A 15,482-nucleotide genomic window follows, 5' to 3' on the forward strand; every position below is an offset into this window, starting at 1 on the left:
ACAAACCACATAAAATAACAATAAACAGTGAAAAGTTTTACAAAAGCAAAGGAGTTATATGGAGAGAAATAAAATATTAAGGTGAGATTATTACCTGATAGAGGGGAGGAGAGATGGACAACAGCGACACACACTGCTATAGGGTGGAGAAATGATGAACGAGACAGAAAGGATGAAGAAAAAAAAAAAAGAGAAAAGAAGGGTTTTAATATATTTTAGGTGGGTATTTCTTGGTATTTTTTTCATTCCCGCTAAAAAAAAAAAGGTAACTATTGCGCTAAATATCTTTTTAATAGAAATCATGATTTTGTTTTAAATTCGCACCTTTTCAAATAAGCACCCTCTAATCAGCTTATGGAAATCGCAGATTTTTTTGCGATTTTAAAATTTGCGTTTTTAAAATCCCAATCCCAAACACCCTAAAATTGCGATTTGGTTTAAAATCACAGGTTATTTTTTTAAAAACGCACCCTAAATACTTATGGTATGCGGAATAACTTTTTCATTAAAAAAAAAAAAAAAAAAGAAACGAATAACTAGCTTTTATTAAGAATGAAGGAATGTAGAATAAAATGAGAAGTGCTAGAGAGCCAAATAAATGAACCCAGAAAAATTTTCAAATTGACGTGGCAATGGTTTTTAAATTAAAAAAAAAAAAAAAACAAACAAACAAAAAACAATTCTCTCTTCCTTGTCTGCCACTCATGGTTTGCCACATCAGTTTAAAAATTTGGCTGGATTCATTTATTTGACTCTTTAGCACTTCTCGAATAAAATAGGCTTAGTGTTAAAGTAATCATAAACGTTAACACTTGAAATAGCCATTCCCATGGCCATTCCATTCCACATCATTCAATTCTTGATAAATACTAATTTTTTTTTAATAGAATAGTCATTCTGCATACCAAATATAGCCTTAGTATAGTGTTATCAACCACTCAACCTTATGGATTGTATCTAGGATCACTTGTACGAGCTATATGAGCTTTTATTTGTGTTATGCACCTTCGCTCAACTCCAACTGTATGAGAGATTCACTGTCCATGCATGTGCTATGTTTTTGCTTCCACTGCGAAGTGGATCCAATACTTGCCAGAGGAAATTAACGTCTTGAAAAGTCTAGTTAATAAGACCATAATATAACATGTTAAAACACAAGTCAACCCAAAAGTTTAAGCTGTTGATTATGTCATATTAGCCATTAACTTTTGTGACATGCATCTATCAAACGCGGAACTTAACATTTTTATAATACATTGAATTTTTAATTGAAATGGGAGTGAATGAAGAAGATAATATTCGAACTAGAGACTCCTGCTCTAATATCATGGTAAATTATAACTTATCCTAAAAAATTAAGATGATGGGAAAAGGTAGACTTGAGCCTCTTGAGATTGAGTTGAGAAATACATCTTATGTTTATAGAACATGCCTCATTTTCAAGCTTCCCAAAATGCAATTTTGGACCTTTTTAGTGCAAAAGAGTTAAAAAAAAAAAAGTTTTGAACTTTTTTATGTAATAAACTTACTTTTTAAATTCCTTGATACAATTCTAAACAAACTTGAGTTCTATGGTAGACTTTGTAGTACAAGCCCTGATAGTGATGGGGAGGCACTAGAAATCTTGCTGCTTCTTCATTGGGATAACAATTTCATGATTGTTTCTGCATTGCTTTCTTAAATAACTCGTTAAATTTTGCATATTACAACTCATTTTACTCATTAATTAATAACAATCATGGTTCCATTGCTTTCAAGATAAGAAATTGCATTATCATTATATGGTATTTCAGACATTATATCAGTTTCCTATTCAAACAACATATGCCACATTATATCATTTTTGATAGTCAATGATAACCAAATGAACAATAATCGTCATAAATGCTGTCGGCAATTTCTTAGAAGTTCCTGTCAAGTTCTGTTTCCAGGGATGTGATGGACCGATGGTTCAGTGCGATTGAATTATTGAACCAAATAATACAAGGATTTGAACTTATTGGTGCTAGTGTTGTTTCCCATGTTTTTCTTTTTCTTTTTTTAAAGAACGTTGTTTCTCATGTTAAATATGAAAGGAAAAGCTTGATTTAATTTTTTAGGAGAAATTTTACTAAGGACCTCCAAACTTTCACTCGTTTTGAAATACCTTCCCTGAACTTCAAAATCTCTTAATTTAGTCCCTTGAATTTTCAATTGCTTTCAATTTGGACAATTCCGTCAGATTTTAAACGTCACATGACATTTATACCCCTGACATTTGTATAAAATTTCAACTTCTAAAACGTTTTTTTATTTTTAAAAAAACAAAAATCAGGGATATTTTGGTCTTTTTTTGAATTTTTAACGGATAAAATTAACGGAATGGTCCAAATTGAGAACAATTGAAAGTTTAAGAGACTAAATTAAGAGATTTTGAAGTTCAGGAGGGATATTTCCAAACAGGTGAAAGTTTGGAGGTTCTTAGTGAAGTTTTCCCTAATTTTTTAATTCATGCTTTTAACACTTTTTCTCGCGTATAGGCTTAAACTATTAGACTTAATATGTTAAATATTTAATTAAAATTAGAAGTTAATGATGAAAACTGTTAGAATATATAGAAAATATATTATATTTTTCATAGATTCCATAATTATGTTGATATCAAATATTCTCTATTTATGGGTTGATTGTAATTAAATATTGGGATTGTAATCAAATCAAGGAAATTTGATTACTATACTTATATTTAGACATTTTCCTATAAATAGGAACCTTTGTATTGTAGACAAATAAAGTTAATGAGCACAATGTAACCCTAAGGGGCATTCAAGTGGTGGACGTAGGTGTCTAACGCCGAACTACTCGTAAATTCTTTATGTTCATTTTCTCTCTTGCTTCTGTTCAATATTCCTACATCATCATTATTTTAACATGGTATTAAAGTCACTTTCTTGTGGCCTTCAACGTCATTGACGTTTTTGGGTGTTCTCTCCAACAATCTCATTGTTCCGCTACGTCCACCTGCCACGCTTCTCCATGCGTTACCACGCGCGCTATGCGACGGTCAAGTTCGGTGCGCCGATTTGATAACCGCCCAAGTGAGCCCATTTTCTTTTTATTTTTGGACCAAGTCGGCCCTTTTGAAGTTTGACTCGTTGTCGGTCCGGTTTAAAGTTTGGCCAGTTGTCGACCCTTTTGAATCTGCATTCACCAACCGCCACCTACTACCATTGCTTGCCGCCCGCCAGCCTCTATCTCCTCTGGCAGTCTCCACCATCTACGGCTCGTTCTTGGCTTTCGCCACCACTATCATCATTGTTTCGGATTTCAAATTTAAGGTTTCAGAATATTTCACTTTGAGTTTGAGGGGATTTTCGAATATATGGAAAAAATATAAAATTTTTTGTATATTCCATAATTAGTCTAATATCAAATATTCTCTATTTATAGGTTGATTGCAATCAAATATTATGATTGTAATCAAATCAAAGTTTAAAATAAATTACTATATTTTTCATATATTCTAACAGAAACAATACTTGAACTCAACACATTTTCTTCAATATTACATTCTTAATTTATCATTAATCTTAAAAATTTAAATTAATAAAAATTTGTTGATTTAATCGTTTAATTAATATTTTAAAAATATCTTGGGCATATAAGATAGCTTTTAGTAATAAATTGTTCTACGTATGTAAATTGTATTCGCCTGAATCAAAATGCCAATGATTTGGTGAACTTTACTTCAGATTGGTGGACCAGTTTACGAGGCCGCCGCAGGATGACGACGTGGAAGCTGGAGTGATGATTATGTCGAGGACTTTACAGATAGACCAGCTCCTACTTCCAACATAACGACACTAGAAAGCAAATTTGAGCACAAGCCTTCAGGTTCTCCATCAGATAACCTTTAATTTGTATTTCAAATTTTGTTACGAAGTTCGAAGAAGTGATGTTAATTTTTGTCGATAGGTATGTTATCGATTAGGCTGTAATTGACGTTTACAGAGAGAGAGAGGGTCAAAATAATATTTGATGTTATTCGAAATTGCACTCTATAATACATGTTTTAAGAGTCATCTACGTAAATAGATCGACACTATTACACCTCAATAATCCCGACTTTTCTCAACATGACGCTCTCACGACTAGAATTCATAATCTTGACTCTGATATATACCATTTGTTATATCGGGCATTTGATTATCTCATTTAAAAATTAATTAGTATTCAATAAGAGAAGTCAAAATCTTATAACATTTGAAATTGCACTGAGTAAAACATGTTCTAAGACCAGTCCACGCGAGTAGAAGAATACTGTTACACCTAAACAAAATCATACCAACGAAAATGCTCACAGCATTTTCAATTCTCAAATAGCTTGTACAATTTTACTGGCAATTTTGTCAATAGATTTTGATTAGACAAATGAGTTTTATAAGAGCCCACTCATGTTTATAATTCGAATTAGCTATAACAACAAATTATTAAAAATCTTGACGTGACTTGAGGTGAAAATGGGAGAAATTGGATTACTCACAGGCAAAATAATGAAGCATTGTGCTTTTGTTAATTAACGGAAAGTATTTTCTTGGAATCCGTGTCAGCTGCCGACTAAATTTTGCAGCAGAATTAATGGATGAAATTGTGCAAAATTATGTGCATTGGAGTTCCTTAATTTGTGTTTGGCGTAGAAGACTTAATTCATCTTGCATCCAAATTCAATAATATTTTCCGAAAGAAAGATCATCGTGGAGGGTTTATTTATAGGATAAAGTTTTTCTCTAAATTGGGTTGGAGGAATTTTCTCTTACTTCGTTTACAAAAATAACATGTGTTTTTTAAAATGTGATATGCACATGCTATTTTAGTAGTAGGAACAAAGTTAGAATAAATTTTATTAAAAACTCATGTGCATCTCACATGTTATTAAAAAAAAAAAAAAACATATGTTATTTTTATAGACTAAACAAAAAAAAAAAAAAATTCTTCCACCTAAATTTAGAAGAAAACTTTGTCAACAATAGCACTATATTGCACGTTCAATTATAATATATTTTTTTTTCCATATATACAAAGATCTTTCTGATCTCGAAGCAGGTAGCTAGAGCCCAGAGGCAGAGTAAGAGACAATTTTGATATAGTCCAACCCCCTTTTTCCTGTTAGACTGTTTGAGTTTATTAGATGTGACTATATATATATATATATATATAGTTATATATATATACTTTATAGTCACTGATTATTGCCCTTAATTAATTAGATGTGACTATATATATATATTTTATATATGGCATGCACACGCACATGCACATGTGCATGCCATGCAGCTATACATGCACATAGAATGATGGGAAATTTGCTTACTTTACAGCTAACAATGGGAGATCTTACAAAAGTAGTACTGATTCTACCTTCAAAATGAGACGAAGAACAAAAAAGAAAAGAAGAAAGAAAAGCAATTCTTCCTTCCAAACCATCCTATCCTCAGGATCCATCTAAATTTGCTTAAAAGGTTAATAGAAAGTACTAAACGACAGACAGACCGACACTGACTAAAGCAAGCTTTGTGGATAACCACCATTAATTATTTACAAAGAAGATATAATGATTTTAATTTCCTTTTGTGTTCTTTTCTTCTTTGTTGCAATACATCTTTCTGTTTTTTATTTGAGTGCTGCTCGCGCTCAGGAATTTTCAAGCTGCTAGCTAGCTGGACCGTCCTTCTTTTGCAAGCAATTCCATTGGAACTTCTTTTCATAAATATGAATAGTATGCTTTCAAATCTAGTACTCTTCCCCTATATATCCTTTCCCTTCTAACGCTAGCCTATTATTCTCCCACAAAGCAAAAAAGAACACCTTTAATTTGATACGTAAGGAATATATTCAAGGCCACGGATTGAACACCGTATGCCGTAAGCGAGCCACATTGAAAATGAATCTGAGCTGGCGTATGTCAAGTCTGCATCATCACTTCAAAAAATAAAAAATAAAGTTCTCTTGTCTTGAACTCAGTAAAACATGGTACGACCCAAGTCATCATAAAGAATGTGTCTTAAGGGTTCTTTTTCTCCCCCTCAAGGAGATGGCTCAGATTACTATTAACTCTTGTTGTGGTCTTCTTTGCAATTTCTGCTGTTCATAAATCCTCAAGTTTTTTACAGGCTTCATTAATTGTAGTTTGGTTTATGCACAAAGGGACTGCAGACAGATCTCACATGAGTTTTCCATTGTGCAAACTAAAACAAAGAATAAGGCCGGAGAGCAAATCAGATGGGACAATTGACCAAATAACATGTGTTCTTGCCCCAATGCATTAAAAGGATGCTCTGAAATATTCCTTGATGCTCTCTTGAGTCTTAACAATTTATAAAACAGATCTAGATTCGTAGAAATTTGAACATTTACTCAGCACGCCCAATTCTCTAAACTATATGGTAGGTCATATATCAATTACTTATCTACTTTATTCTCCACGACTCTTCACATTTTTTGTTTCTTAGTTTTGTTTATATATCATGCCACTGCCAGGGGCGGCAGCAGTACCCAATAACACATGACAAAAGTTATCGGACAGTTCAGCAGTATGACACCATTAATTTCCATTATAGGAGCAGGTGACCAACTGATTTCATATATTCTGCTTATTATTGTCTTCCTCTACATAATTCTATATCCATCAAATTCATGTACAAATATTAAGCTGCCACGTATTGTTGAAACAGTCAACATGATGTTATATATATTAAGGACAAAAATTTTCTTTAAACTAGTCTGAAGGAAATATTTTCAAATCTATTTAAAGTAGTGTCACGTGTCTATAAACATTTAAAAGACACATTAAATTTTTAACGTTATTAATAGCAATTTACTAACTTAGACTAAATTTAATGTGTTTTTTAAATGTTTATATTATAGACACATGACACTATTTTAAATGGGTTTGAAAATATTTCCTCCAGACTGGTTTGAAAGAAATTTCTGCCTATATACTAATACCTATGATTTCCATTTTACATGAAACATTAAAGAGAAATATTCCTTAATTAAGGAGATGCGTATCTATGTTGATGATACTTGCAACAGAAGGACCGTCATGTTTGGAGCTTACTGCATTTGTCCCTTGCCCAACTAATCATTTTTCTAATACCCTTTGCTTACATATACCGGGATAAAATATTACCACCTAGCACATGTTAGGTAACTAGATTTAGATCCATTTTTTCTTCATTTTTCTTCTTCTCTGTCTCATAAAGTTAAGGCTATAAATCTTCCCTAACGGTCCTCCAAAGAAGTGGCACTACAGTACTCTACTGTCAGAACATCGAATTCCCCTGTGCAGAAACTCATCAGGCTTGAAAATGGGGGGGATAAGTTGTTTCACTATCATAATCCTTGGTGTTTTAGGATTTGTAGGGTCAGCAGCTGCTCAATTGGAGTTGGGTTTTTATTCTAAGAGCTGCCCGAAAGCTGAGAAGATTGTTCAAGACTTTGTTCACCAGCACATCCATAATGCTCCTTCATTGGCTGCTGCCCTCATCAGAATGCACTTCCATGACTGCTTTGTCAGGGTTTGTTCATGTCCATTCTGCTTTTCTGTGTTTCTTTATTTCCCTTTTTTTTTCTTTTTTTCTTTTTTCCTCTTTTTGGGGAACAAGAATGCAGAAGACAAGTCTGCAAAAACAACTCTGCAGAAACAATTCTGCAGAAAACACTTTACAATCCCATTTCCATTCTTAGTTGAAAAACATATATAAATTAATGTTTTGCATAATGCAGGGTTGTGATGGATCTGTGCTTGTGAACTCAACATCGAACAACCAAGCAGAAAAGGCTGCTACACCAAATCTAACACTCAGAGGTTTTGACTTCATTGACAGAGTTAAGAGCCTTCTTGAGGCCGAATGCCCAGGAATAGTCTCTTGTGCAGATACTCTTGCTTTGGTTGCAAGAGATTCCATTGTTGCAACAGTAAGGATCCTCAAACAAATAAGAACAAACCCATTTTAATCTTTCGTTTTCTTATGAGCAAAGAAATATATCTTAACTATTTACTTGTTCTATGTCCTGTTTTGCCACAGGGAGGTCCATTTTGGAAAGTTCCAACTGGTCGAAGAGATGGGACAATCTCCAATTCCTCAGAAGCCTTGAATGACATCCCAGCTCCAACCAGCAACTTCACCACTCTCCAAACACTATTTGCCAACAATGGTCTTGATTTGACAGATTTGGTTTTACTCTCTGGTAAGCTCAACGTCATCATTTCCTCGCACCTTCTTGACGTACTCAATTGAATGCTACTAATGCTTTTTCTACAAGTTTGGATGCTACTGCATACTTGCATCAAAAAGCGCTACTCACCTTTGTACTGTCACTTTAAAAAGATGATTTAATTTGAAATTTCTCTAGAATTAGTTATAAAAACTCATATATATCTTTATAAAGCACATATCAATAATGTACGTCATTATAAACTACTTAATGTATATGAGCTACTCATCTTCGCAATATGAAATTCAGGTGTTACAATTTCTCCTCTGAAATTTCTAACGTACTAGCAGGGATGAAGCTAGCTTTGAATTTTGGGGATCTAGAGCCAAAAAAATTTTAAAGAGTGACCAATTAAAAAAAAAAAAACCTTAAATTATTAATTTTTTACCTTAAAATTTTTTTTTCTTGTAGTTTGGGCGAGGGAACTCATTCTTGAAAACTAAAAAGGTGAAAATATAACTAGCATTTTTTCTAATCATTGCAGTAGTACTGATACATTTAGGCAATTATTGCAGGTGCACACACCATTGGTGTAGCTCATTGTACTTCCTTTTCAACCAGACTGTATAATTTCACTGGTGTCGGTGATGAGGACCCAGCTCTTGACAGTGAATATGCTGCAAATCTCAAGGCAAGAAAGTGCAAAACTCCAACTGATAATACAACCCATGTTGAAATGGACCCAGGAAGCCACAGGACATTTGACCTCAGCTATTACTCTCTTTTGCTAAAGAGACGGGGTCTGTTCCAATCAGATGCTGCCTTGACTACCAACCCGACAACAAAGTCTTTCATCACCCAACTGCTCCAAGGACCACTTCAAAATTTCCTTGCTCAATTTGCAACGTCTATGGAGAAAATGGGTCGGGTCAATGTTAAGACTGGATCAACGGGTGAAATTAGAAAGCACTGTGCAGTGGTGAATAGTTGATTGTTTTTTTCTTGCTGTTTTTTGGTGGGTTAAATTTCTTGGTTATGTATCATCCTAGCTAGCATCAAATTCGGCGTGGTTTTAATTTATGTGTTGTGTGAATAAATGGGCTTCGTTCTAGGCCCTTTCTTCAGCTGTTTCTTGCAATGAAACCAAATTAATTTAGAGAAAAATGGTTATCTGTGAAATCTCGAATTGTCCATCTTGTGTGTTATTTCTTTCTTTTATATGTATACTTGAGCCTTATTTTAGTTAATTAAGAACCATAATATGTAACTGAAATGGAATAAACAATGGAGTTATGGTTCAAATGTTGACCCCTACTTTTATACTATATTTCGTTGGCACGCAAAGATTAGAGTTGTTCGAGTGGAATCGAGGCCACTGAACTTCCAGAAAAAGTTGTCGCTCGATGCTCGTTTTTCATGTCAAATGATCCCAGGTTGTACGTATCTCTATCAGAGCATTTGTTAAGTTCACAGGCTTTGGTCCTAGTTGTAAAAATTCAACTTCATCTGATTGGCCCAAATAATAAATAATTAATTATCCAAAAAAGTTTAAATGGATAAGAAATGGTGGACAATATATTATTTAAATTAATATTCTAACAAGAGTAATGTTAGCTATAAACATAATTTTTATTTCACAATTATCCCACAATTCTAACCTCGCAGCCCCACCCAACCGTTGGATCAATCATTATTAAAAAAAATAATAATAAATAATCTAAGGGTTAGTTGAGGTTACTACATCTGCATTCTAAGATACTTGTGATATAAAAATGTAGTTTATAGCATTACTCTTCTAATAAACATGACTTTGTTCTCTATCACTCTGGATTTTATTTATACATACAACTCTTTTACAATTTTGACACGTGTCAGTATGTGATTGGAGCAAAAAATTTATAAGCGTTTAATACCCTTTAATCACATGGTGACATATCTTAAAAGTTCCATTAGCATATATAGCATACTCACATGTGGTGGAGCCATCAATGACGGACCCAAGGGGAACCTAGAGTGACCTTGGTTCCCCCCAAAATCACAAGAAAAAAAAAATTAGGCAAAAAAAAAAAAATTAATGTTTTTTTTGCCAATTGGTCCCCCTCCTAATAAGTTTTGAGTCTGGCCCTAGGAACCATGTATCTTAATGCATGTTTAAGATTACGTTAATCAGCTTAAAAAGTAATTTGAATACATAAAAAGTTTTAAAAAGTAATTTTAATACTTCTTCTAACTTTTTGTTCTAAAAAAGGTTTTTAAAAAAACTTTTAAATTATTTTGCACACTGCTTAGCATGAAGTTATAAAATTGTGTATGATTCGTTACAAAATGCCGATTTCAAGATCTAATCACACTCTCAATAGTGAGCGGAGTCACTTAGCGCTCTATTGAATCAAGCAGAGAAGAATGGAGTGCTAATGAGAGTGATTACTGATAAATGTCAAATATTGCATATTTGGACCCCCTTTATTTACATTAGTTAATCATTTAGTTGTGTCGTTATTTAATGTTTTGTGTTAGTTTTGTGTTTTTAATGTTTTGTAGGTCGTTGAAGAAAAACTACAGCTTTAAAGAGAAAAATGAAAAGTTTGAAAGAAAGCATACTTTGAGAAGACCTAGATGATGTGGTTAAGTCTAACCAAATCTAAGAAAAATGTTAAATTAGATTAAATTTGATAAAAGATCAAATTGGATAAGATTTCGGATCGGATTCAAATTCAGATTCTGTATATGTCTCAGTATTTTGACCGTAACTTTTTGCTCAAATATCTGATTGAAGTGATTTAAGAAAAATTGGAAAGCTAACTCAAAATACTATAATTTTTTGTGAAATAGGATTTTCCTAATTCGGACGGTTACTATGCCAAAATCGCCTCGCAATTAAAGGACACAAATCTAAACGAATCCTATTCCGATTTCAGACTTTTATTTTGACTGGGAGACAGACCTCCGAATTATCTAGGTTTAATAGGGCTTTTAGGACTTTTCTAAGCCTATAAATAGACCACTTTGCATTCAAGAAAAGATACACAAGTCCAAAGAGCAAAATTCTACAACTTTTCTCTTTAGTTTAGTTTTTCTTTCGGTTTAGGTTTAGGTTTATATTTTATTTTTATGTGGAGCTAAATTCCCAACTAAGGTTGGGGATAAAGCCTCACCGATAAAGAACGACATCACTTTTATGTAAGTCTTTATTTATTCGATTTTATTGAGTTTTATATTTCAATTGTTTTACTTCTAATCAATGTGTGAAGTGATTCTTGGATATCTCTTGTGATTCACGGATACATATGATGATTTGAGATAATCTCATATGATTGATTGCTTAGTTTTTAACTCATAAAAATTGAATATCCCTTGTGATTTGTTCTACGGATACATCTGGTGTTTCAATTGAATTTGGAATCCTTTTGTGATTTGGTCAATGAATGGATACATGGGATGATTTTGATTAATTCTTTGAAGCATAGTAAAACATACATAAGATTTAAATTGTGAGAACTTCGAATAAATATTGATAAACATGGAGTATGTTGTTATGGTTCGGTAAGTGTGGATTCATAAACCTTAGTCTTTACCTTTTGTTTTATTTTATTTAGTTATTGTTTATCCTTTAATTTTCAAAACTCAAAATTCAAACTTTTTTTGGAACTAGGTTACGATTTAATTATTTTAGATTTAAATTGTTCTTTCAAAAATACAATTCTCTGTGGGTTCGACCTCGCACTTGCAATCCATTATATTGTAAATGATTCGTGCACTTGCGAAAATTTGCACAACAACTACATCCAGAAAAGGCCCTAGATTGATTCACCTATTCTTTGCTGATGATAGCTTGATTTTTTGCAAGGTGAATTCAGTAAAATGGCGACAGCTAACGAAACTTCTAGAAAAATATCAAGCAGCATCGGGACAAAAACTAAACAAGGAAAAGACTTTTATTTTTTTCAGCCACAACACGAGTCCGGAAAAGATACAGGAAATCACTCAACTTTCAGGCCTCCATGCCACTCAAAGCTATGACAAATATTTAGGTTTGCCAACTCTGGTGGGGAAGTCGCAGACATAGGCTTTCTCAAGCATCAAGGATCGAGTATGGAACTGTCTCAATAATTGGAAAACAAAATTCTTGACTCAAGCAAGGAAGGAGATTTTAATTAAAGCTGTGGCACATGCCATTCCCACATATTGTATGAGTGTGCTCCTATTGCCTCTCACTTTGTGCAAGGAGATACAAGGGATAATGCAACGATTCTGGTGAGGGCACAAGGAGAACACATCCAGAATACATTGGATAAGTTGGAAAAAGATGGGATTTTCCAAGGCCCAGGGGAGTTTGGGGTTTCGTGATTTGGAGATTTTTAACAAAGCCCTACTAGCAAAACAGCTATGGCGACTTGTATGGCAGAGCTTTATGGCAACCCAACCGTTCCTCAAAAGTGGTCTATTCTGGGGGATTGGACATGGGGAGGACGTTCATGTGTGGGGTGACAAATGGATCCCGAAATCAACCACTTATATGATATAGTCACCAAGGACTACACTCGACCAAAATGTTCGTGTGGCAGAACTTATTGATCTAGACACGAGAACATTGAGAGTTGACCTCATTGCACAAGTTTTTCTAGGGGACGAAGCTGAGGTGATTAGAAGTATGCTTATTAGCCCTCTATCGTCAAAGGACAGGCTTATTTGGCGAGGTACAAAAAATGGTTTTTTCTCTGTCCGAAGTTCATATTTTTTGGAAATGGATAATATAGCAAATAGAGGTTGTGGAACATCAAAATCTACTTGCAGCATAGCCTGGAAAGAGTGCTGGAATTTGAACATACCAAATGTGGCAAAGCTGTTCCCTTGGAAGGCCCTACATAATTTGCTATCGACTAGGATGAATTTGGTCAGGAAGGGAGTAGTTCAAGACACTTTAAGCCCATATGCGGACTTGAAGATGAGACAGTGGTGCACATTTTATGGTCTTGCCCGTCATCAAATGACGTGTGGGGTGGGGGGTCGATTAAATTACAAAAATGTGGAGGAATGGGGAGAAGCTTTTCCAGATGTTTTTGAGTCTGTTCTTGAACGATGTGACACAAGGGAAACTGAACTGTTTGTTGTCATGGCAAGGAAAATCTGGTTGGGGAGAAACTTAGTACTACATGTAGAATTTTTTATGCATCCAACCCGGTTAGTACATGAAGCTCAGACCTCGTTGGAAGAATTTCAAAGTGTGAATCAAAATGTTCAATGTGAAGCAGCTTCTGACCATGATTCAGCAGTTGTAGTGTAGCAACCTCCACCACATGATATGATCAAGATGAATTGGGACGCTGGGCTAAATTCGGAAGAAGGACGTGTGGAGCTGGGACTTACAACCCGAGACTCAAATGGTAATTTTCTTGCTGTACGCAGTCTGTCTCTTGATTTTCAAACTGAGCCAATAGTGGCCGAAGCTCTAGTAGTGGTGAATGCTATTATTTTCTGCAAGGATTAGGGTGCTATGTGGAACTTGAGTAGGAAAATAGCAACAAAAAAAACAAAAAATTCCAAAGCCTCAAGTAGCTCCGCCATTGTGCGCATACTCTAGCACAATTGGCTACCACCCATGTCACTATGGGTGCGTTTGGGAGTGCGTTTTTTAAAAAATAATCTGCTATTTTAAACCAAATCGCAATTTTAGGGTGTTTGGGATTGCGATTTTAAAAACGCAAATTTTAAAATCGCAAAAAAATTTGCGATTTCCATAAGTTGATTAGAGGGTGCTTATTTGAAAAAGTGCGAATTTAAAACAAAATCACGATTTCTATTAAAAAGATATTTGGCGCAATAGTTACCTTTTTTAAAACGGGAATGAAAAAAATACCAAGAATACCCACCTAAAATATATTAAAACCCTTTTTTTTTTTTCTTCATCCTCTTTGTCTTGTTTATCCTTATTGGTAATTTGGTCATGAAACCGCAATTATATGTTAATGTTATCCAAACACTCAATTGATAAAAAAAAGTACTTTTTAGTATGTTTTACCAAACGCCTATACGATTTTAAAAAGTAGCGATTTTAAAAACGCAATTTTTAAAATCGCACTTATTGAAATCGCACTCCCAAACAGGCCCTATGTCTATTTGGTTGGGAGATGCCCCACTTGGTGTAAGTGATATTGTAAGGAGGGGACAATCTTTCGTAATCTTTTAATGGATCTTTTGAGATAATAAATATTCATAATATTCCTTAAAAATAAAAAATAAAATAAAAAAAGTCATCCGTACGTGTTAAGACCAAATTTTCCTTGTGAATGCACGCTAAGGATTGAAATTGATTACTCAAATTATTTGCAACACCCCAAGCTTTAGACAAGGCTCGGTTTATAACCCTAGAGCTAATTAGGCCCACTTTTATTGGCCTGCACATCTAAGCCTAACAATTTGGGCCAAATTGGGTGCATGTTACGTTATTAGTTTAGGCCAAGAAAAAAAGAAAGAACACATTAATCAGCTCAAGACGACAAAAATCTTGAGGTGTGACATGTGGAGGATGGCTCACATTAATCCTTGATAAATATATAGTCCATGGTTTTTCTACATAAATTAGGTGGATCTTATGTGATTCCTCTCTTAGTAGTTATTAATTATTTGTTTGATTTTTATTTTTGTTTTTTAGAATTAGGAAAAGTGTATATACTCTCCTCAAACTATCACTTCATTATCAATGTTTTCTGAGGCAAACAAAAAGATAAAAATAACCTTAAATATCGTCAATAAGACAAAATGTCTTCTTATAAATTTTAAAAAATAGAAAAAAAAAAGGGGAATTTTTTTTTTTTTTTAAAAAAAAAAAAACAAAAACTCAGGGCGTGGCTTGGTTTTTCATTTTTTCATTTTTTTTTTAGAAAAATAGTTTATTATTTTAGTTTTTAGTTTGTTCATACATATAATTTTAAGAATTTTCATAATTTTATGAAAATTATTTTTTGTTATTGGAGGACATTGACATTTCTATAGGATAAACATTAATACAAGTAGTAATTTAGAAGGCCATTAACAATATAATGATAGTTTGCAATATATATGTGTAATAAGACAAGAGTTTATGTTTCCATAGATGTTTTGCAAGGTGAAGCTCATGCAGCCTTTTTGGTGGTTCATTTGGTTACTTCTTTGGGTTTGGGTCCTCTCTCGATGGAAGGGAATATTCTCCTTGTTATTTTAGCTATTAATAGCCATACTCTTTTTTTTCTTGGTCTTTTGTAAACTGTATTTTGGATATTAGTTTAACTCTTTCTTCTTTTCAAAGC

The 15,482-nt window shown here is 33.6% G+C and overlaps 1 protein-coding gene across 1 annotated transcript; it reads left to right on the plus strand.

The window, feature by feature from the left end:
- The first annotated feature begins 7,102 nt into the window (after positions 1 to 7,102).
- On the plus strand, positions 7,103 to 9,425 carry LOC132181412 (Peroxidase superfamily protein). Its single transcript, XM_059594619.2, has 4 exons — positions 7,103 to 7,556; positions 7,765 to 7,956; positions 8,067 to 8,229; positions 8,772 to 9,425. Exons 1-4 carry the CDS (start codon positions 7,347 to 7,349, stop codon positions 9,185 to 9,187), a joined length of 981 nt encoding a protein of 326 aa, XP_059450602.2. The 5' UTR covers positions 7,103 to 7,346; the 3' UTR covers positions 9,188 to 9,425.
- The last annotated feature ends 6,057 nt before the right edge of the window (positions 9,426 to 15,482 follow it).

This window comes from Corylus avellana, chromosome 5, assembly GCF_965113065.1.
Source record: "Corylus avellana chromosome 5, dhCorAvel1.hap1.2, whole genome shotgun sequence".
Classification (NCBI taxonomy): domain Eukaryota; kingdom Viridiplantae; phylum Streptophyta; class Magnoliopsida; order Fagales; family Betulaceae; genus Corylus; species Corylus avellana.